Here is a 24,185-nt window from a genome sequence, read left to right on the forward strand (position 1 = left end):
CTAATACTCCTGGACTAATATCATACCAAACTAGGCCAATGTTAATGAAGTCAGGCAATATGCCTGAATGAATGAATGAATGATTGTGTTTGATTATTCCGAAGTTGGTGATTGCTTTTTTTCAAAATTTGCTTTCCTTTTTTTGAATTATCATTTGATGGGCAATAAGAAGGATAGAAAGTATTTTTTGACGATAAACTAATCTTTAAAATGTATAGGCACTATTCAATATGTCAGTTAATGCAATAAATTGTTTTAATTTGTAATAAATTGTTAATTTCTTTAATTATTCAGGAGGAGATTGGTATAGAAACAGATGAAGAATGCAATGTTCAGTTACCTCCACGATAATACAATATTCTGTAAGATACTCTGCCTACTGTACTACTACAGATTCAGTTTGTGGCACTACTGTACATGTGATGTTGGTAAAGTAAATGTCATCTCTTTTAAAGATTTGGATTGGATTTTTGACATGGAATGTATAATGATTATAAAATGGCTATGATTGAGCTCTGGACCATGTTACCTGATTGTCAAAGTAAATAAATCACAACTGCAACCATGACTCAGGATCAAGAGTAACATCATCATGACATCACAGCCCCAAGTGATCTAAGAGATTTCGCTATTGGAGTAGTTTAATTATTGATTTAAAAGAGTAATGTTCTGAAATCTATACTGTAGTCTACTTGGAAAAACTACATGAAATTGATTTTTTTCAAATTTAAAACAGTACAGTAGGAACGAATTTTGACTAGTAACTCTGGTGAAAAAAGGTGTTGAAAATAAACAAATTAAAATATGTACAGAATATCAAAGGAAATGTATATTTAGGGCCTGTACAGACCTACGGAGTTATGCTTTTATATTGTACATGGCGTACAACTCCATTAGTGTTAATTCAATGCAAGTTGCGAGTCAGAAAATGCGAGTTACGAGTCGAAAAATGCGAGTTGGCTGTTACACATAATACTGTGTATATCTTCTCTTTTGTATTTATATGTCTATGGACAATTTGTCTGAAATAAAAGTTAAAAAAAAATGATTATAAACATAAATAATTGACTATTATTGTAACAAAATTATATAGCTTTGAAAATTTGACCATTATCTGTAGGTATGGTATGTGTTTCCTTGCCCTATTTATGGGATCTGCTTTTTAAATCATGCCTGTTTATAATCATCATTAACCATCTTGCCTTCTTGACTAAATACTGTAAACAATACTAACTGTACAATTAATGTGAGTTTTTCTTACCAATCTATTATTATTTTCTCATTTAACAAGGCAAAAAGTTTAAATAATAACTTTAATCTACTATATTTACAATTATATTATTTCAAAATATAAACATTATTTTTTTGTGTTGAAATACAAAATAAGTTCATTTCAACAATTCTTAAACATCCATGTTATTGTTAAATAAAACAATCACTAGTCAGTAATTGTTAAACACGTGCTTAAACTGGTCATATATGAAAAAAACACTCTAATAATACCCTTAATAAATCATTAAAAACTAAATTTAAATTGTAATTTAATTACTAATTGTTTGGTTCCTGTATCTATTTTTTGGGTGTACCTGTATAGTATATAATGGTTTTTTAATGATACGACCTCCTTGAAAAATGATTTTTAGTGAACAAGTTTTTGCATTTTCCGACCCGCAACTCGCATTTTCCGACTCGCAACTCGCATTTTCCCACTCGCATTTTCTGACTCGCAACTTGCACTTTCCGACTCGCAACTCGCACTTTCCGACTCGCAACTCGCACTTTCCGACCCGCAACTCGCACTTTCAGACTCGCAACTCGCATTTTCCGACTCGCAACTCGCATTTTTCTACTCGCAACTCACACAAAAGAAACCCTCCAACTCCATAGGTCTGAACCAGGAAAAATGAGTTGAAGCCACCTCTTACGTCACTAATCTTTCGTTTGTTGCGATAGTTCAAGGTGATTAGATGAGTATTTTGACACCAATTTTGCTTATGTATTCCTAGTGATCACTAAGATGTCTATAAAATTAAAATATGCTTAGGTCAATAGTTCAAAGGTCAAAATAAAAGGTTTCTAAGGGAATTTAGCATTTTTCTTATGAATAGAAAGTTGGGCATTCTGAATAATTTGGGACAATTTTGAAGTCTCTACGGCCAGTCGTTGATGAGATATTTAGATAATCCAAATTTATGGTCAAAGGTCAAAACAGGCATTTCCGGTCATTTTTTTAAAAACTTCTCCATTACAGTGAATATAAATATTGGTCTTCTGAGTATTTTGACACCAAAATTGTTTACTTGCACCTACTGGTTGTCAAAATATGGTAAATAATGTTAAAAGGTGGCCGCCATTTTGAAAAATGGCCTAATCTGGTTGAAGCACAACGGGGAAACCCGGGGACTTTTAGTATGTTGTTCCAGACAACATTAGGGACCTATCGTGAAAAATTCAGCTTTAGCATATTTATTTCTACCTTGGCCCTTTTTTTGTCTAATAACTCCTAGACTACTGTATATAGAGAATACTAATAATGAAATTGTTATATACCCCCAGTACAGTAGTAATGCATTGGCTGACTCAAAGAAACATGTACTGATAACAAATGTATCATCTTGCCTACTGGCACCATAGCTAGACAACATCTCTCCCCTCCTAATTTTAAATTAGGGAGTGTAATCAATTAACCAAGGGTAGTAACAAAATGCAAGGCAAGCGCGGCAAGTCACAAATTTATGCGAGGCATCATTTCTCAAAATTGCCAGGCAGGAAATCACCGAAATTGAAGTAGCCTAGGCTAGTTCCCTTTTGCACCTGCCTTGTATTTTAACTCGAAATTTGTTAACCATGCTTTATCCTGAATACCACACCTTAGAATTAGTAGGCCTACTTTAATGAAGAATAAATCCGTTAAATTGGTGATTTTACGGACGTTTTTTACTGTTCGCGAATTTCGCACACTCAGTGTTCAATATTTTGGTTTCTATGAAACGCCAAAAGAGCAAAATTAATTAGAGGGCTAAAAACTCTGGAATCTTTATATTTAACGCATTATTTGGTGAAGATTATGTCAGTAAGGAAAAATGTTACTGTTGATACTGTACACGGTTTCGTTAACCTTTTAAAGAATAAAATAGAAAAATTCATCATAATATCCTTAGTAGGATGTCCTAGGTCTAGGCTAGGTAGTGATGTTGATTTTCTTTGAAAACAGAACAGTATCAGCAGTAACATTATTACAGTATTTTTATTGACAGATTAACAAATATATTGAAATAAAACGTGTTTTTCACAAATAAATGCATGAAAAATTAACAGATTCCACTAAGTTTTAGTCCTCTATTATCGTAGAAACAAAAATATTGAACATGCGTGAAATTCGCGAACAGTGTGCGAGAAACACGCCTGTAATTTAAGGATTTATTTGTTACTTTTTATGTGATTCTTTCATTAGAGTACTCATGAGTGTGGTATTCACACGATAAAGCTAGTAATCAAATTTGGAGTAAAAATACAAGCGAAGGAAACTAGCGCCAGGTTTATTAGTATGTACATGGACAACAATAAATAAAAATCGTAATATACCTATAGCCTACAGCCTACTAAAACAGGAATAGTGTATCATTATTAAAAATATTACACCAATTATTATAATATAAAAATTATTAAAGATTATTTATTTTCTGCATAGGCCTCTAGGTTAGGGCTAAGCATATTAGCTAAAGTTTAATTTTAGGCCTAGTATTACGATTGTCGGACGTAAGTCTTTTTCACACGCGCTTCAGAACTAAGGGGACTTTTTCATAGACTACCTTATACATTTAATAATCTAAATAGCAATCATATCGATATTTTTAATGATAGACTTGGTTATTTTAAGAGGACAATTATGTGTTCACTTCTTTATAACCTGTTTGATTAATTGAAATTGTTTATGGCATGCCGATCTATGTTATATATATATATATATATATATATTTTATCTGTATTTTATTGTTAACCGTTTTTGATGTTGTATTGTTTTATGTTTCAAACCTGTTAGTGGCGGTATTTATCGCTGTTGGTTTTGACTGAATAAAATAAAATTAAAATAAAAATTCTCTCGCAATTTTTTTTCTTTGCGGCATGTTATTTGATCGGCATATCAGTTACCTTTTATTCACCGCCAGTTATTGAACTTGTCCTGGCCATCGCTGTTCAAGAGAGGTACACATGTTGGTTTCCTAGAGAATGGAATGTCAAAAATGTCTTTGGCACGCCGCTCAGAGAGAAGTCTGTTGCTGCTGAAACCACGTGCTATATAGGAGGGGAATCGCCACAAGGCCCCTCTCATTTAAATAAACGTTTTGACACAATGTGCAATATGTCTCATTATTTTTACTGTAATTGGCAAACCTGCTCTTCAACTAGCAAAACTACTCCTAGCAACCACTAACAAAGTCATTGCTGGATGAGTATTTGTTAATAACAAATCGAAACGCTGCACACATATATATTAATCACTGGTTTAAAGTAAAGAAGTACAGGTATTTATAAAACATGAGGAAAACATTTTAGAACATCAGTTCTAAAATCTAATACTGTCATATTTCAGTTATTGACAAAATGAGTCCTAACAATAACATTTTCTCAGAGTATCCCAAATCCCAATTTAGAAATGGAAATAATTATGAGTTCAATTATAATTCATAAGGTCTCCAAACAAAACAATGCAAAAATGGAAAATATTCCAAAAATAGTGCTTTTGTCATAAAATGAGTTCCAGACACGTACAAGTCTATGGCAGTGTCTCAAGAGTTTCAAGTTCATCTGTAAGTGTGTATTCTCTGCCAATTTTTTTCTGCTGATCTTCTGACAATTCCTTAATCTCACCAGACACTAACTTTTGCTTTAACTCTTCAATTTGCCTTAACTTTTTCTTCACATTCTTTACTCTTTTTTCTGAATTTAATGATCCATCTTTTGGCTTATCTTCTATACTTGTTCTATCTAGACAAGTTGTTACATCTTTTACACAAGTTTCTCTTTCTTTCTTCTCTTTTCGTTTTTGTTTTCTTTTTTCATTTTTTTTTGCAGATTTTGATAAAGATTCATTTTTCTCTATTTCAGGTTCCTTATAGACACCAGGTGGGAAACTTGGTTTGCTTTTTAACCACTGTGTTCCAACACTTTCATATCTATAACAAAAATAAATATTGAAATAAATATTTAATGTCCAGCAATTCCCCGAAACAACAGTTACAAATAAACACCAGCAATGTACCATAAATGATAACTAAATTGCAATTTTTGTTGTAAATCACAACACAATATTTGTACCAATGGTTCTTATTCAACCAAGCATCAATTAATTATTTTTACTGATAGCAGTATTTTTTTGGATTCAGAGAAAAACCACATTTGCAATCATAATTTAATTAAATAAGAGGCTGAATATAAAATAATTTTTTTCATATATAGATTTAGTGGAATATAGTTAGTAGTATTATAATTATTATTCATTCATTTATTCATGGTCAAACACAGCAAAGTACATGGTTTGAAGCCTCTGTTTGCACCTATTGGAAACATATGTTGAATGTTCTTTCCAGTTAAGTTTATGATCAATTATTGTACCTATATATATTTATGATGTTTTACAATCTTAACCTTATCATTCATAATTATCAGCTCACTGTGTTTTTTATCAAGTTTCCTATAATCAATAAATAATCTTTTGTTTTCTTGATATTCAACTTCAATTAATTATCAGCACACTAAGAGTATAACTGAGTAGAATCATCTTTTACAAGACCAACAAGACAGGTATCATCTGCAGATTTTACAGTAAAACACTTTGTTAAACTTGGTCACCTATATTACAGTTAAAATCATCATTAGTATATAATATAAAGAGAAAGAAAGAAATTGGTGAAAGGACACAGCCGTGGGGTGTTCCGGTATTGCATGTGCAGATTTCAGATTTACACTCATTAAAACAGACAAATTGTTCCCTATCCTTTAAAAAATTATTGATCCATGAAATGATAGACTGGTTTACACCTAAAATATTCATTTTCTTCATTACAATATGTGGTTGTATAGTATTAAAAGCGGACAAAAAATCTAGAAATAAAACCCTAGCATAAGTATTAGCACAATCGAGATGTCGAGCAAGCAAGTTATTTATTGAAGTACTTAGTAGTAGCGGCATCATCTACACACCTATGTGAACGATATGCAAATTGATAAGAATCTAATTTATCACCAACATCATTAAGGATTTTACTTTTAACAATTTATTCAAGAAATTTCATAGGCTAGGTCTAGTCATTTAGCGTTTAGGGTTACTACTTTTTTCCAGTGAACGTATCATATCGATATTTTTAATGATAGACTTGGTTATTTTAAGAGGACGATTATGTGTTCACTTCTTGAACAGCCTGCATAACCTGTTTTAATTGAAATTGTTTATGGCATGCCAATCTATGTTTTATATATATATATATATATTTTATCTGTATTTTATTGTTAACCGTTTTTGATGTTGTATTGTTTTATGTTTCAAACCTGTTAGTGGCGGTATTTATCGCTGTTGGTTTTGATTGAATAAAATAAAATAAAATAAAATAAATAAAATAAAATCAGTGAGCGTTTCCAAATAGTAGGTACCTCATGTAATCTAAGCATGGAGTCTCCATGATCTAAGTGACCAGTTATATAAAATAGCAAAAACATGGGATAATTGCACATTACATTCCTTAATTACTTTACCACTGACGCCACCTGGGCCTTTTGCTTTTCTTAGATTTACTTTTACCCGATATACTTTCTTTAATATTACAGTAGAACCTGAATTTTACGTACCCTGATTTTACGTTCCTGTGATTTTACGTACGCTTACAGTGTGGCCAGCGAGCGAAATGAAAAAAGCTCTTCGGGTTTTCAGCCAAATTATGCTAGATTGTGTACAAATTATGCCAGATTTTTTCGCAATTATGCCAGATAATATGCTAAATCGTGGTGAATATGTTGTATGTTTGCGTTTTTCAAATTATGCCAGATTATGCCAGATTTCCTAAAATTATGCCTAGCATAAATGCCAGATGGGTCAAAATTATGCCAGACGGCATAATTATGCCAGATTTGGCCACTATGTACGCTTAAAATAACCGATGACGTCATCATTTTCTTACATTGAGGGCGCAATTTAACAACAACAAACAAAGCCATGGCTGTGTGAAAAATTCTGCTGTGTGTGAGACAAGCTACACACGTGCATTCCCCCTACAGCAGCGACTGTTTTTATTGATAGAAAATACAAGAACATTGATATTTTATTTATAACACTTTATTTAAACGCACAGGCTGTATATACTGTACTTTTCTAGTTAGGCCTCACATCTTGCTAGGCCTGCTAGCCTGGCCTGAATAGTCTAGTAGGAAAGGCCTAGCTAGTGACCACCTGGAAGCTGTACAGTAAAGTAGGCAAACACGGTAGCCTTTATAGCTACGATCTCTACGTATTTGGGGTCCCGCACCGTACGTAAAATGAAGGTTCTACTGTATTTTCAATTTGACACACCTATCGTTATTAAAATCTTGACCATCAAAACGTAAATAAAATGAATTAAGATCACAGGCCATTTCTTTGTCATCATCTGCAGTTTTCGTAACTGCATGTGGCACACTTTTTACCATAACCTGTCATTTTCTTCATACTGTCCCATACTTCTTTGCTATTACCAGATCGGAACTTGTCTTCAATCTTTCTTCCAAACTTTCTCTTGCATTGCAACAATTCCATCTTTAACTCTTTCTGTATTTGCTTCCTATCCATATTCTCGATGCTTTCTTTTAATTAATTTCTTTAACCTTTCATTAAGCCATGGGTTTGTTGTTAGGGTACACTTTGACGTGCCTCTCCTTGACACAGAAATCAATATAGCTTGAAATTGCCTCTGTTGCTTCATCTAATGTACATGTAATACATGTGAATCTGTCAATATGGCTAAAACTTTCAGTGTCAACATCAGTTGTCATTACACATGCATCTCTAAAATATTGCAATGAAGAAGTATTTACCTTCAGTTCATCAAGTTTTCCTCTTGACAGAACGAGCGTTAAACATTATTACAGATGGAAGTGGTGGTTTGTAGGCTATTCGTTTAAGTCGTAGCCTAACGCCACCACGCTTCATTTGTTTCATATCATGCGGGAAATCATTATTATACGCCATATGTGCCAAATGATTTATCTTTTGCTAATATTAATTCGAAACAGGGTCTAGACTCTAGAACCTAGACTAGTTTCAGGCACAAAAGTGATTTTTATCAGGGAAATGTAGAAGTATTAGGTACATTGAAACTTTAAGAACAATGCAATCAATGAAATAGTACAATATGTTATATATTCCTACACATTATTTTAATCAATTGCCTATTAGTACATACTAGGCACACACTTTCGACCCTTGTTTACTAAAAACAATAATAATTTCGACAGAACGTTAACATAGCTGTTCCACATGTTCTAGTAACCATCATCATTAATGTTAAAGACATGTTAAAGAAACCCGTTTGTAGAAATACAATTAAAGAGCTTGAGGATGAGTGCAGAAAATTATGCCAATCTATACAATTACATATAATTGAACGTGTATATGACAACGACTTTGACGACTACATAGACAACGTGGACCACATTCCATCAGATTGAGACAAAATGATAATTCGGTTTGTCTCCCTCTTACCACCATCGCCGAGCCTGGACCACCCACCTCCTAGCACTGCATTTCAAGAGACCACTCGCCAGTCAACTCTGCAATTTGTGGCAGGAAACATAAAGTCAGCCATAAAGCCCCAGTATCGCCAGTTACGAAGACGAAATTCAATGCAAATTGAAGATATTTGGTAAAGGCAAAAAAAAGGTTAAACAGATATCAAGAAAAGATCAACGAGGCTGCATTCGCGTTAGCAAAAGGTTTTCTTTTAGAACAGGCAAGGAAAGTGGAAAGGGCAAGTCCAAAAAGAACACCTACTCGAAGGATCGTACCAGCAAAGAACAATTAGAAGTCTTACAGGAACAGATTAACGGCATTACAATGCAAGCTGATTATATGGAAAAAGGGAAAATCAAAGCGGTCGGTTTGAGCAAATTTGGTCAAGCTCTCAATTTTGAGCAGCAAGCAGCAGCCTTATTTGAAATTAAAATTAAGAAGACTTGTCTGCGAGAAGGCTGGCATTGAACGGTGTGCAGCAAAGTTAAAGAAGAGACTAAACAAAAAGTCCTATGGGAATATCAACAGCCAAACAAACCAAATAGACGTTTACTCCGACCAACATAAGTGATGTTCAACCAACCGTCAGCGAAATAAGCTTCAGAAGATGACATAGATCTAACAGTAATACCACCACCACTAGTAGAAGAAGATAATAAAACAGGCTTACCCGTGCACCATTAGATGAAAGAAAACAGTACAAGCATCAATTAAGCAACAGCAACAAATACGAGAAGACTTGTGGGAGCTTGCATCAATGCAGTCCTCAGCAGAACAAAGTAGTACACCAAGAACATAAAACTGAAGGAACTTGTTTCACAGAAAGTAAATCGGAGAGTGACAAGATAAGATAAGATAAGATAACTTTTATTGATCCTCAAAAAGGAAATTCATTGCTCGTCATAATAACAAAGAAAACACTATAAAAACAAATAAAGCATAAAACCATTCATTTAAAACATCTAAAAAATTACAATATAAAATTATCTTCTTGACTTCCTGTTGTACTGGATGATACCGGAGGGAATAAAGGATTTAGCAAATCGATTTGTTTTCACACTGAGGAGCCTCAATCTACCACTTGGATTAAGTTGGTCTATGATCACTTTGTGGAGAGGATGAGAGGCATCCGACTCAATGCGTTCGAAATCTTTCTGGAGGTGTTCTAGGTGCACATCGGTAAAGGAAGGCAGTTCCAGACCAATCATTTTACCAGCCCAACGGATGAAAGTTTCAAGGCGTCCTTTATTCCCTCCGGTAACAATACCAGCCCAACAGGAGAGGCAATACGTCCAAACACTACATATAACGGATCTATAGAACGAAAGTAACATCAAATCACAGGAGTTAAATTTATATAAAGTTCTCATACAATACATTCTGGGACTTAATTTTTTACTGATGAAGTCTATATGGTCTCCCCAACTCAGTTTATCATTGAAAACAATTCCTAGATACTTGTACTGGTCAACAATTTCAATTTCTTTACCTTTGATAGTGATTGGTTGAAAATTAAATTTATGTTTAGTCCTAAAATCAATGATCATCTCCTTTGTTTTTGATGCATTTATTTGGAGATAATTATCGTCACAAAATTTAACAAATCTTTGTATTTCGCTACGATAATTTTCATCATTGTTTGAAACTATGAGACCAATAGTACTAGTGTCATCAGTGAATTTAACAACGGGGCAAAGCTCATCATTTAAAGATCTGTAATCCGCCGTATACAAGGAATATAATTTAGGTGCGTTGACAGTACCCTGAGGAACACCGGTGTCAGAGGTTACGATTTCTGACTTAACACCATTAATATTAACAAATTGTTTTCTATCACAAATGAAATTTAAAACTAAACGAACAATCGGACGGGGAAACTCCATATTCAAAATTTTGTCTGCTAAGATATGGGGTTGTATGGTATTAAACGCAGATTGAAAATCAAAATACATAATACGTGCCGAGTGGCCTTTCTTTACATTATCTAGATGTGAATACAATTTATGTAATTTAAAATAAATCGCATCACTGGTACTACGGAGTGATCAGTAAGCAAATTGCAACGGGTCTAACACTTTTTCAGCATAAGGTTGCATAATTTTTTAAATAATACGTTCCAATATTTTCATCGCGACAGACGTGAGTCTCAAATCATTCATGCTGTTAATCTTAGGTTTCTTAGGTACCGGTATTATGCATGAAAGTTTCCAAATATCCGGGAACGCATGATAAGAAAGACACATATTGAAAATAAATGTAAATATACAAGGTGAGGAGAGCAGACCTTAAGTACTCGTGGTGGGATTCTATCCGGCCCAGCAGCCTTCGATGAATTGAGTTTCATGAATTCGTTATGTACATCAGAAATGCTTATACTAAATTTGGGATCATCTTCAGTCACCCGACAAGCTAAATAGAGCCTCTCTTTCTTTTTTAAAATCATGAACATTAAAACGGTTATAAAATTCATTTAACTCATTAACATATTGCACAGTAACATTCGGAATCGAGGTGGGTGTATTACCACCGTTTGTGTAACCACTCATAAGTTTCATACCCTGCCAAACTTGTTTCATATTATTAGACCTGAAGTTATGTTCAACTTTTTTCCTATAAATGTTCTTCTGTTTCATTATTTCAGATTTAATCTCTCTAGTCAATATTTTCGACCTAGAAGACTATGTCATCTTACAAAAAAAAACAGAAAAGGCAACACAAAAGGTGAAGGAACTATCTCTTCTCGTATACTGAGCGCAATTTAGCTAAAAAAGTTGCCAAAGAGTCATTGTTGAAAAGAAAATTGCCCGTGGCTGTCAGTCGGACAATGATTAAGTATTCGGATATTGGAAAAGTCATGGAAGAATTTGTTCATGATAATTTGGTTGGCACCGATGCCTGGCGACGAACTTGTGTGTTCACGCTCGATGGAAATTTAAAGCTAGGAAAGAAAGGTACTTATAAACGGTTAATGGAATTTCTAAAAGAAAAGTACCAAGATATGGCACTGTAGTACAATTGTGTGCCTGTCATAACCGACGTAGGCTATCTGCCAAACTGTACAAAGGTGCTGCACAGATTACCTCCAGAAGAGCCAGGAAAGGGTGGAATGTTTGCCTAAACCATAGCCATTGGAGTAATTTTGGATGGCAGCAATAAATTTATATTAAACCGAGATGATGTCCCCGGTTACCGTCTGGACACAACATATACTCACAAACAATACAAATCAATTTCATTAAAGAATAAACCAGAACTAACTACACACACACAGACTATGTGAACAAATCAGTGATCTGTAAGCCGAAGGCTTCGGCTATTACAAATCACTGGAACAAATACAAATAAGTTCTACAAACGTCAATGCACCTTGTAATGGAAACGGGAAATACAAACCAAAGTTCTTGGAGTTGTCAAAGCTCATCACTTGTACCCAAAAAATGCGACACAGCTCATGGCTAACCTCTACATGATGAGTGAAATGAATGAGTTTAAGGATGATACGCACAAGCCCATCGACTGTATTCGTGTCGACGGAACATCGGATGAAGGCCTATCGTATGCAGGAGTACAACTCTTATGGAGCGAATGGCATTTAAAAATGAAGTAATTTTGTACACTGGTAACAGTTCGGTATGCTGGTGGAAGCTACCTTAACAGAGTTGAACAAATAAATGGATGTCTTTCAAGAACACAAGCTAATATGTTTATACCATCAACGATTCATGGGTCAAATTTTAGCAATGACGGTATAGACGAGGAAGTTTTGGAAAAGAACTTTGAAACTGCATCTGATGTTTATATATCGCTGTAATGGAGCACCAGCAGGACGTTCGCAAATACAACTCGTTAAAGGAAGTAAGAGTGAACAAACGTACTTAAAAGGATCACAAACAGCCAAACAGAAACTTAAAGAAGATAAGCCTGAATTAGTCACACATTTCTCAAAAATATGGGACTTGGGTAACAGACACATGTAAAGAGGACTACTATCTTATGTTTTAATATAAAATAGTTCATTTGTACCCAGATCCCAAATGACTATGCAGCGGTGATTGTGGTACTTTCAGTGGTAACTGCAATGGTCATTTTTTAATTTTCCTGATAATATGAAGGGATCGTATGTGGCACATGCAAGGGAAACCAGACAAATTTGAGATTTCCACAAATACTGAAACTACATAATCCAAGATTTAAAATGCTGAAAAAAATATCTTGATACCATGTCTACTTCTAAAGTTTTGGCTGTTACAATTAGTGTTTTGAGAAAAGTGCTTTTCAAGTTAAGTAACAGGAAATGACAAATACAAAAAAATAAACAGGGCCTTTACGCCTTAGCAAAAGGGTATTCTAATTGTTTTATTTCAATGAAACTTCGCACCTTCGTTAAATAACTATTGTTCTATTATTATGCAAAATTTTCATTAAAATCAACCCAAAGGAACACTTTTAATTTAAGCATAATACATGATGGGTTTTATGAAAATCATACATAATTACACCATCTTTTTAACCAACATACCTCACAAAATGTTAAAATAGAAAAACTGAAAAACACCAATGTAATTGTAATGGTTATACAGATATTGCCTGCTTAGAGGTGAAATATAAGATTTGACATCCCCAAGGGAATGATATTATGTTCGAGGGAATATATAATTCCCCGAGAACATAATATCATCCCGAGGGGATGTTAAATCTTATATTTTAGCGATATAAAAGGCGATATCTGTTATATTACATCAACAACAAGTAGAATATCTGCTGGGTCGTCGGGTAGCTAGGCTAGGCCTCCTTTTTGTATTTTGTATGTAAACAAGCTGCCTAGACACCTTACCTTGCGAAGAATAATATACAGATTACTAATTAATGATTCCTTGGCAATCAAATATACTAGCCTAGGTCGTTTAAATAATAACAGAAGAATTTCCATCAATAAGCCTACATTAATAATAATAATATTATCAGGTAGGCTGAATAAATAATAATTCGTCCTCTTCGAGCCGCGCCGAATCACCGGATGTTCAGTGCGTCGCGCGCGTACCGGTTACTACTGTGAGTATTAACCAATCACAAACGGTCTTTCATCACATCTAGGGAGGACTAATAACAAATGAGGGTGCTATGTATGCATAGTTTAAATAGTTTAGTTGATTAATTTCTTCCCGCTCCGTTCCGTGGCGCAGCGCATGAAGCGTTGTCTTGTGATGGAGAGACAATTTCATCGCGAGTTCAAGACTCAGTAGATGACTTTTGTTTATTTATCGGCACAAATATTGCCACACGAAAATTACACAGTCAATATCATCGTACTCGAGAATTTGCTGGATTTTATATGTTTAATGACGGACACGATAATTACGCGAAAATTACTCAGTCAACATCATCGTACTTGAGGATGTATACGATTTACGATCCTCGCAGCGGTAGTCATGTGATGCAGTTTCAACCAATCACGTACACATAGGCTATGTAATATAAATAAATATTGTTTCAGCTATCATTTTCTTTAAAAATAACAAAATTGTAAAAAAAAAATGTTTCAGCCTTTTTGTTTTTGCTCTTTCTACAAATCTACATACACATGCAACTTATGTCCGATTTCACTTGCATAGGCTATGTAATATAAATAAATACTGTTTCAGCTATCATTTTCTTTAAAAATAAAAAAATTGAAAAAAAAAAATTTTTCAGCCTTTTAGTCCGGTGGCAGGAGGGGGAATCACAAGCCGAAAGGGGACAAATTGCCATCCAACTTTTCTAGACTAGAATTTTCCGTAGATTACGAATATGGAAGGTAATCGATCAGGATAGGAAGCGTTTTAGAGATATAAGGGGTCAAAGTTCAAAATTGACCAATTACAACAATGTATTATGTATATGTATTATAACAAATTTATTGAAGCACAATTTGGTCTTTTATTACATTTTTATGATTATAGGCGTCTATTCAATCACTTTATGAAAAAAAATCCTTTGTGATTAAGGGTCAAATGTCAATATTGACCAATCATAGAACGTACCTATAAAACCAAATAAAAACTAATATTTAATAAAAAATTGGATGTTTTCTCATCCTGTTAATCAATCATACGCAATGTAAAAAAGCGAATACATCATTTCATCAGTTGACATAAGGTCAAAGGTCAACATTTTAATACGTGTATTAGTTAACAAATAAATGCAAAGTTGTCCAAACTATGATATTGATGGTTTTACAAGTAATCAAATTATTTGATTAGTAAAGTTATGTTATTTCATTATAATTTTGATTAATATAATTATAATACTGTATTTAATCAAATCAGACTTCGATCAGGATAGGAAGCGAATAAGAAAAGATAAGGGGTCAAAGTTTAAAATTGACCAATTATAACAATGTATTATATACATATGTATTAAAACCAGTTTATTAAAGTTCAATTTGGTCTTTTAATATATTTGTATGGTTATAGGTATTGTATGGTGTTATTCAGTCGCCTTATAAAACAAATACTTTGCAATTAAAGGTCAATTTCAATATTGACCAATCACACAATTTGCATTTAAAACCAAATAAAAACTAAAATTTAAGACAAAATGTTATGTTTTATCATTCTGTTAAGACATCTATCAATCATACACAATCCAAAGAGCACATTTATCATTACACAAGTTGACATGGGTCAAAGGTCAACATTTGAACAAATGATATACTAAATAATGCAAAGTTATTCAAACTATGAGATCGATGTTCATAAATGTAATCACGTTATTTGATCAGTGAAGTTATGGTATTTTTATATTTTTTCTAGTGCGCATTATTTTAAACTAGATGGCACGCTCGCTTCGCTCGCGTACCATCTAGGGGTGCTCACAGATGGTTCTCGAATAAAGTAGAATCCACGGACGGGGACTTTTTTGGGACACTAAACAAAAACGGAAGTGTCCCCCTAATTGGGGTATTCAGAAATAGAGACAACAAAACCAATACTGGATTCCATAAAGGACAATTAATTTATGTGGATTAAAGAAATTAGGGAGAAATGGAAATGTATGTACGGGAATTGGGCGGCGGCACGTGGTGGTGGTGATGGAACCGCAGTAATAAAGTTGATTGTATTTATATATTATAAGAACCAAACTAAATAAATAGACCTAGACATTCTGCGAAATGGAAATCGGAAATTCAAGCTCCTATTCAGTGAAAAATTAAACTGTAGTCTACCTAAATATTTAGGGCAAATCATTGGTTGTGGTGTTGAACTTCCTGTAAACATTTGTGTGAACCAAACTGGGTCGAATTTCTGTCATGAGTACTGATTTGTTGGCCTGTGATTTATGACGCCTAAGGGATCTATCTAGACTTATTTTTTAGAATAATGTACGTACCTGTCAGATACAATTGTCTTGTGTCGTATAATAAATAAGTACTGTAATAGTTACTGAAGTTACTATTACAATCTCGTCAATGAAAACACGAAAATGTATATGCACTTACTTATGAAAACGTATACAGTATTATACTCAGTTATTGAAACAGTAGGTTTAAAAAAGTTTTGTTTGTCTGTAAAATGATGTAATCAAGCTGTTTACATGAGTCTTAATTTATAAGCACATCAATAATAAAATAGTTTATCTATCCTGTAATTGGCGAGATTATGGTCGCTGTTGAATGAAATAAAGCCAATCGGTATCATATTTGTACAGAAACGTTTTCGCGGCCGAAGGGTGTAACCTAAATTCGTTGTATTATCGTCAAGAACTAACTGTAACTAAACTTACATAGAAAGTAGGGTATCATAAATTTGGCCTTAGCACTCGGGGGAGTGGCTAAGATGAAGTCCGTGGGACTACTAAATATAAATTGTAATGAACCTCGAGGGACATAAATAGGAATATTTCATGTTTCATTATCAATGTATAATAAATGGAAACTGTTTACCGATTCAAATAATAGAAATTGGTTTTTAACATTTTCCGAACCTATTGCAAGTTTATTCTCAAAGGGCCCATATATTTACCTACCGTATGTGTTAAACCAAGGGCTCATAAATTTACCTACAGTACTTGTGTTAAACCAAACTGGATGTTCCATTCATCGCAAATCAATACATTTGTATAATCGTATATTAAATCTATCAAAATAGTATTTTTTAAAGAAAATCGGCCTGTCTTCAACATTATGATGGTGTACTCTAGCAATCTATCAAAATAGTATTTTTAAAAGAAAATCGGCCTGTCTTCAACATTATGATGGTGTACTCTAGCTGTTCAACCGGTTTTCAGCTATTAAAAACAATTATCGTAGGAGGAGATAGGAAAATGTGAAGCCTCCTCGCTATGTAACATTAGGGTTGAGGGATGGGAAAGCGGATAGGTACAAAGAGGAACAATTTTTAAATATATTCTTTATCCACTGAGTAACGAAATATTTTGTTCATGTTTTATAGGCCTATAAATAATATACCTCTAAATACAGTAGGCCTAAAACATTTGCGATTTAATACTTTGTTAAAACTGTCACTGTCATAATCGATTGAAATATTAAAGTACATGTCACGATACACCACTACGACGTTTATATTTTTGGTAATTATTAATTAATACAAACGTTGAGAAGGAACTGTCAGTATAAAGTTTATTTGTATATCTAACAGTAGAGCCTATCCACAGTCTCAGTAATAAAGTTTATTTGTATATATTTTTATATTACATCTAACAGTACGAACATTCACAGTAAGAAATGTTCGATTCAAATGAAAAATAGTTTTGCAAGTTTATTCTCAAAGGGCCCATATATTTACCTACCGTATGTGTTAAACCAAGGGCTCATAAATTTACCTACAGTACTTGTGTTAAACCAAACTCTGGCAGACTGAGAGATTGGGATGTTCCATTCATCGCAAATCAATACATTTGTATAATCGTATATTAAATCTATCAAAATAGTATTTTTTAAAGAAAATCGGCCTGTCTTCAACATTATGATGGTGTACTCTAGCTGTTCAACCGGTTTTCAGCTATTAAAAACAATTATCGTAGGAGGAGATAGAAAAATGCGAAGCCTCCTCGCATTTTTTTGGCGGGTATTTTTCAAGATGGACATCCATTAGACAGTGTATACCACGATCGGAAAACACCCCTATTTGGGGCAAATCTTTTTTGAACCTAAATTCGTTTTAATCGTCAATAACTAATTATCTAACTCAATTTAATTAGTAAACAGGGTTACATCAGGCGGTTAAAATCAGTACCGAAAGTACGAACCAACTTTACATACCATCGAGTGAAAATTCTAGAAGTAAGGCGCGATTTACCGAATTTTGCCCTTACGTAAATTTATATATAGATGTATTAATATAATACTGTAAAATAAATAATAAAATTAATATTATGACGATTAAAATGTTATGATGTTAAAATGTTGCACTGACCTTCAATGATTTGCCACTATACAGTTGTATTTATTAGGGCTTTAATATTCGTCTTTGGAAAATAAACTACTATTCATCAGAACCAGAGAATACAAATTCGTACAGGATAGGGCATAGGCAGATCCAGGTGGCCAAACTCAATCCACAACTCACTACACAGACAGACCACAATTTTTATATAGTTTGGCCCATACAGGAAAGAGTTTCCTGTATACAAAGGATTCTAAAATAACCCATGTGGATTTGCCCGAATGAACCCTCTAAGGACCCTTTTGGGATCTCTATGTGGTGTGCTACATAAGGCCCTGTATTATAAATTAGTATGGGGTAAATAGTTCATAGATGAACTATGGAATAAAACTAAATGTGCACCCTCAATCTTTAAATAACATTTATGGATTTCGATCCTTAAGAAAAATTTATGGATTTGCCCAAATTAACCCAAGGGCCGGTCCTCCATGGACATTAAGCCCCATAATGGAAATATAATGGATGACACTGTGGCTTTATATAGACAGGCACAACCATGGAATAAAGCTGCCTGTGCACTCTCGATCCTTAAGGAACACTTATGGATTTGCCCAAATTAACCCAAGGGCGGTCCTCCATGGATGGACATTAAGCCCCATAATGGAAATATAATGGGTGACACTGTGGGTTTATATAGACAGGCACATGGAATAAAGCTGCCTGTGCACTCTCGATCCTTAAGGAACACTTATGGATTTGCCCAAATTAACCCCCAAAGGCCGGTCCTCCATGGATGGACATTAAGCCCCATAATGGACATATAAGGGGTGACAATGTGGGTTTATATAGACGTCAGGCACATGGAATAAAGCTGCCTGTGCACTTTCGATCGGGCCTTAAGGAACCGATTTGGATTTTGCCTAAAATGAAACAACAGCAGGTCATCTATTTAGACCCTTCTGTGGTTCTTTACTGTATGTTCAGTTCTACATTTGGCTCCTGTATCGGATCAATGCATTTGGCTACATAAGTTACTGTGTTAGAAATATATCGAGTAACTAAAACTGTAGGTTACAATATTAAGCCATGGGAAAAGCCTGTCTGTGCACTCTCAATCCTTTTAAAAGGAACCCATATGGATTTGCCAAAATAAACCAAGTGTAACTTCTGAATTCTCTATAGCCCCTTTCTCACAGAGCTGAGTGCCAGGAATATTGCGGGAATATACCATTACCATGCCGGTATGGTTTTCTGTGAGAACGGGTCGTCTTGGCATCATGCCGGCACCATGCCGGCATCGACATGACCTGCTTTAGACCTAGTAATATTCTAAGGATGTTCCCCGCAATGCCAGACGGGCATTCTGTGAGAACGTAACGCCGTTATATTCCGGGGTTCCCTGTCGAGGCTTCAGACACCTTGCGCGGTCAAGTGTATCACTTTGGCGCCGATTCAATTCAATTAATAACAATAATAATGTCGAACTGGAGGGATAATGAGATAAGAGAGCTGCTTAAAATAAGGGGACAAGAAGAAATTTGTAGCATAATCTATAGCAGGCCTAGGCCATACAGCTCTTTGTTGGTGCCCAACTAGCCTGACCCTTCGTCGCCTTGTAAATTGTACAGCCTTCTAAGGTGTTTTACAGATTGCCGATGACGGCTAATTAATTGCTGTACCTGTATAATATATGCACAATAAACTGTACATAGCATGTATTGCATAAATATGCTATAAAGGAAGATAATAATCTGTAACCTAACATTCGCCGCCATATATCCCTAGACAAAAATAATAACAATAAAGGACGCCCTCAATAATTATTTTGTCAGAGACTTTTTATTGGCCGAATATGCCCGACTCCTTTCTTACAGAAAGCCGGTATATACCGGTTATATTTCCGGCACGATAGATGAGAATGGGTATATGCCGGTAACGATACCAGCACGACGCCAGCACTGTACCGGTATATTGCAGACACATCTGTGAGAAAGGGGCTCAAGAGCCGTACATTCCGTTTATTGGAGATTCATGGATACCTGATTGAAATTGCACAAATATTTCTGAAAGACATTGTACTGTATAGTATAGTAATAGTATTATTCCCCTTCCACACCTCTTTGAATTAAATCCGCCCTGATAGGCTCTTATGTACAGGATTTAAAGGCAATAATCACACTTGTATTTTTCAAACAGTATAATCTATTAGATTGAATAAAAATATCTATTATAAACAATTTGCCGTTAGAAATCTCTATGCCATGTCGTTATTTCGATGAGAAAAACAGGTCAAAGGTTAAAATTACAGAAAAACAGGTGTTTCAGTCACTTTTTGAAAAAAAGTTGCATTATGGCAAGTATAAACATATATATTGTGAACAATTTGACACCACAATTGGCTTCTTACGACAAATATTTATTAATTTATGTTTTTATAACCTTATTCAATTATGTCAAAGGTTAATAACCACACTTCCGGTCATTTTCAAGCAATATCATCTGTTATACTGAATATAAATGTATATCTTGGGAACAATTTGCTCCTATTTTTAATTCTCTCCGACCTGCCGTTACTTAGATATAGCAAAAAGAGGTCAAAGGTCAAAATTGCTAACAATGGGGTTTCCGGTCAATTTTTCAAAGAAATTTCTGTTAGAGCTAATATAAACATATACATTGTGAACAATTTGACACCAAAATTATCTCACTACGTTCAGAATTTCCAGAGATATAGCATGTTTTTATATTGGCCAATTTTGAACTTTGACCCCTTATATCTCGAAAACGCTTCCTATCCTGATTGATTACCTTCCATATTCGTAATCTACGGAAAATTCTGGTCTAGAAAAGTAGGATGGCAATTTGTCCCCTTTCAGGTGGTGATATCCCCCTCCTGCCACCGGACTATTTTATTGTTTTTGCTCTTTCTACAAATCTACATACACATGCAACTATGTCCGATTTCACTCGCATGTCCCACATATTGTAAGCCTCCTCGTGATGTTATTGGTGGTTTAAACAATTACCTAGACCCAATGGAGAAATTTTGCCATAACCGACTTGTCAAAGCAATGTTAGTTGCCTATTCAAGAAGTCAAGATGTAGAACATCTGGAAAGCGTTAAGCAGAGAAGGTTAAGTGGAGTAGAGAAAGCCAGGAACACCAGATTAAATTCTAAGGAGAAGGAAGATATTAAAGAGAATGCGGACGAAGAAGATTTCTGTTTGTGCCATTGGTAAAACATTCTTTTAATTCATTTTACTCTTATGTGTTCGGATTAGACCAATAATAATATTACAAAAAATAGGCCTAAATACTAATAAAATGAACGCTATTGCATCTGGGTGCAAATACATTGATGTTAAAATGATTAAACTACCAAATTACCTTTAGTTGACAGTTTACCATTAGATAAACACCACTTGATAAAACAAAAATTGCTATGTCGATATTTAGACCGATGAATGACTATACATAATACATCTCACTTATTGCACCGGTAATGAAAACTGTAATCCAATTATTTTTTTATTTTATTTCAACAATATTTTACGAGGGTGGTCCATCCAGCCGAAGCTGATCATTAGGGACCCTCACAGAAATACATCATGACAAGATATAAACATGTAACAATAAAAATTAAATTAAAATAAATATAATTTATAAAGATAAAATAAAGCACAAACAATTTAGAATCAAAAATTAAATACATTAAATTAAATTGGCCCTCTCATTGCCTAATATGGTAGGTGCTGCACTGCTGGCTGCCGTGGGTCCGTGGAGGGCCTAATCCGAATTTCCTCACTGAGGACAAATATTAATACAAAATACAAAAAAGGAAGTAACTAAACAAGAAGATGGTTCTTGAGCAGAAATTTGAAGGAACAGTAAGATGAAGCAAGTGGGATATAAGGAAGAGAATTAAAAAAGTAGGAGCATTGACCTAAAAGACTGTTTGAAAAGGTCTGGGTATAAGGAGATCACTGTTAGTGATCGGCCGTGTGGCCATGCGCCAATGACACATTGTATGAATATCCCGCCATAAAATCATTTGTTATTAATTCATTATTTTACAGTCGAAAATTTGGGAAAATGGTCATGTTACATGCATTCAACGTTGGTTCCACTACGAGTGTGTAGGAGTTAAACGGAAACCAAGGGAAACCTGGTACTACAGTTGCAGTTTCTTACGTCTAGTCTATTATTTTTTTACCAATCAATGCCCATTATTATGTTTATATCAGTAATAATGGATAATAAATTTAAATATTGTAATGTGTGTTTAATTACGAGGTAGGTGTACAGAGCTTGAAATTATCAATCTGTGTCCATCAGGTCCTTTCAACGTAAATCTGACGAAATTTGTTTTAATGCCACATTTAGGCTAATACCTAAACAACGAGTGTTATAAAAACGTTGACGTTACTGTATATATAATTGAAGTTAACGATGTGGTATATTTGGATTTTCATGTTATGTTATAAGCTTTGTTGAAGATTAAGCTGAATTATCGTAATGGCTCCTTGAAATAGAAAATTTATAATTATTAATTGTAAACCGAAAAAAGGTACAGGTAGGTTAAGGCCATAACTAGTGTAGGCCTATTTTGTTAAAAAATGTTAATTGCTTTTTTTTTTTATCTTTTATGGGTCTCTCCCATCTTTATTCATTCAATAATGTATACAAAAATTCATTATTATATAATATAATAAAATAATATTATAGAACAAGTTGTTAATATAAGACAGCACACAAACCATCTTTTTATAGTACTGTATACAAATATTGCACATACATTAAAATAAACTTTATAATATTATACCTTACTGGGGTACAACCGCAGATTCCTGTACTAAACTTCAAAGAACACAAAATAAAGTAATTAGATTCATCTTAGGGAAACATAATAGATACCATATCACCAAAGACGATTATACTTTTCTTGGTTTATTAGATGTTAAAACCAGGGCCGAACAAACGACACTACAACACGTACAGACAATATATACAAAAAGTTGTCCAGACTTCAGCCCGCGAAATTCACCTCAGCATTCGGCAATGCCGAGGTAAATGCCGAGGTCCTGCTAGCTTACCACGGCATTGATTTGCCGAGGCTTTTTAAATTTATTTAGGCCTTGGATTGGAGTACAACCAAGGCTACCACATACACAGCAAATAAATAGTTTTACAGTTTTTCAAATTTACCTTCGTTACAAGTGAATTAAATATATCTTAAAATATTTGTACGTCGGAGTTATTATTAGGCCTACACTGGTTTTATTTTACACACAAGATAGGGCCGGAGAGAGAAGAGGCGAGGCCAGCGACCGCTTCGCCGTTTACAACAACAACGAACGTAACCACGCTCAGCTAGCTCTCTCTATCGTCGCGTGTGATGTGAGTTTAGTGAGGCATGACAAATCACCTGACCAACTGTTACTTGGTAGATTCCGGTTTTTCTGCTGCGATCATTTTATTTCTTAAGAAGTCATACTACAATTGTTGATTACTTTTATCAATTTTTATAGGAACATGTAGCGTTTGAAGTTGTAATATGAATTAACAGTCAATAAATATTTAAAAACATTATAGTTGTATTGTCAGTTTATTTCTTATTTCATCTCGTAATACGTGGTTACGAGATTATTGTGAGATACGAGCCTAGCGCATGCGTAGAGCAGTAAGCAAGTACATGCAGTTTTCTTGAACGTTTCTTGCACTCCAAAGAGGAAGAAACTTACAAAATATACATAATTAGCGTAGGAAATCAACGAAGTTGCGGACCAATCACAAATTTAAACTTTTGGGGTTGTTTGCTGAAGTCTGTTTAAAAATTTTACGCTCAATTAGCTGACATAAATCCAAAACAATTTGTCGATACCCAGGTTGGTTTTTACACAGTGTGGCAGGCAATTCGCGCCATTCGACATCATCCGTGTGTGGCCTGTCATCGTCTGGGGAAGGAATTGTGTTCCGCGGAGCACCCCAACCAAGGCCGTTGTTGGCGTACACGTAAGTACAGTCAGTATCAAAAATGTCGGCAG

General features: G+C 34.4%; 3 protein-coding genes across 5 annotated transcripts in view; 2 read left to right on the forward strand and 1 right to left on the reverse strand.

The window, feature by feature from the left end:
- The window catches only part of LOC140063611 (homologous-pairing protein 2 homolog), a 111,986-nt gene extending 110,639 nt beyond the window's left edge, over positions 1–1,347 (forward strand). For both annotated transcript variants that reach the window (XM_072110032.1, XM_072110031.1), the window contains exon 8: positions 295–1,347. In XM_072110032.1, coding sequence (XP_071966133.1) covers positions 295–351 — 57 coding nt within the window. In that variant the 3' untranslated portion in view covers positions 352–1,347. The remainder of the gene's footprint in view (positions 1–294) is intronic.
- Positions 1,348–4,261: 2,914 nt separating this feature from the next.
- The window catches only part of LOC140063613 (partner of Y14 and mago-like), a 63,615-nt gene continuing 43,691 nt past the window's right edge, over positions 4,262–24,185 (reverse strand). Inside the window, exon 4 of one of the 2 annotated variants that reach the window (XM_072110034.1) lies at positions 4,262–5,177. In XM_072110034.1, the coding sequence (XP_071966135.1) occupies positions 4,778–5,177 (400 nt within the window). In that variant the 3' untranslated portion in view covers positions 4,262–4,777. The remainder of the gene's footprint in view (positions 5,178–24,185) is intronic. The other variant, XM_072110033.1, reaches the window with a different exon arrangement.
- On the forward strand, positions 10,406–12,796 carry LOC140050546 (uncharacterized). Its single transcript, XM_072095798.1, is given in 8 exon segments — positions 10,406–10,417; positions 11,511–11,751; positions 11,754–11,895; positions 11,897–12,032; positions 12,086–12,147; positions 12,149–12,559; positions 12,561–12,756; positions 12,758–12,796. Coding segments are annotated over 8 exon segments (1,239 nt in total).

This window comes from Antedon mediterranea, chromosome 1, assembly GCF_964355755.1.
Source record: "Antedon mediterranea chromosome 1, ecAntMedi1.1, whole genome shotgun sequence".
Lineage (NCBI taxonomy): Eukaryota > Metazoa > Echinodermata > Crinoidea > Comatulida > Antedonidae > Antedon > Antedon mediterranea.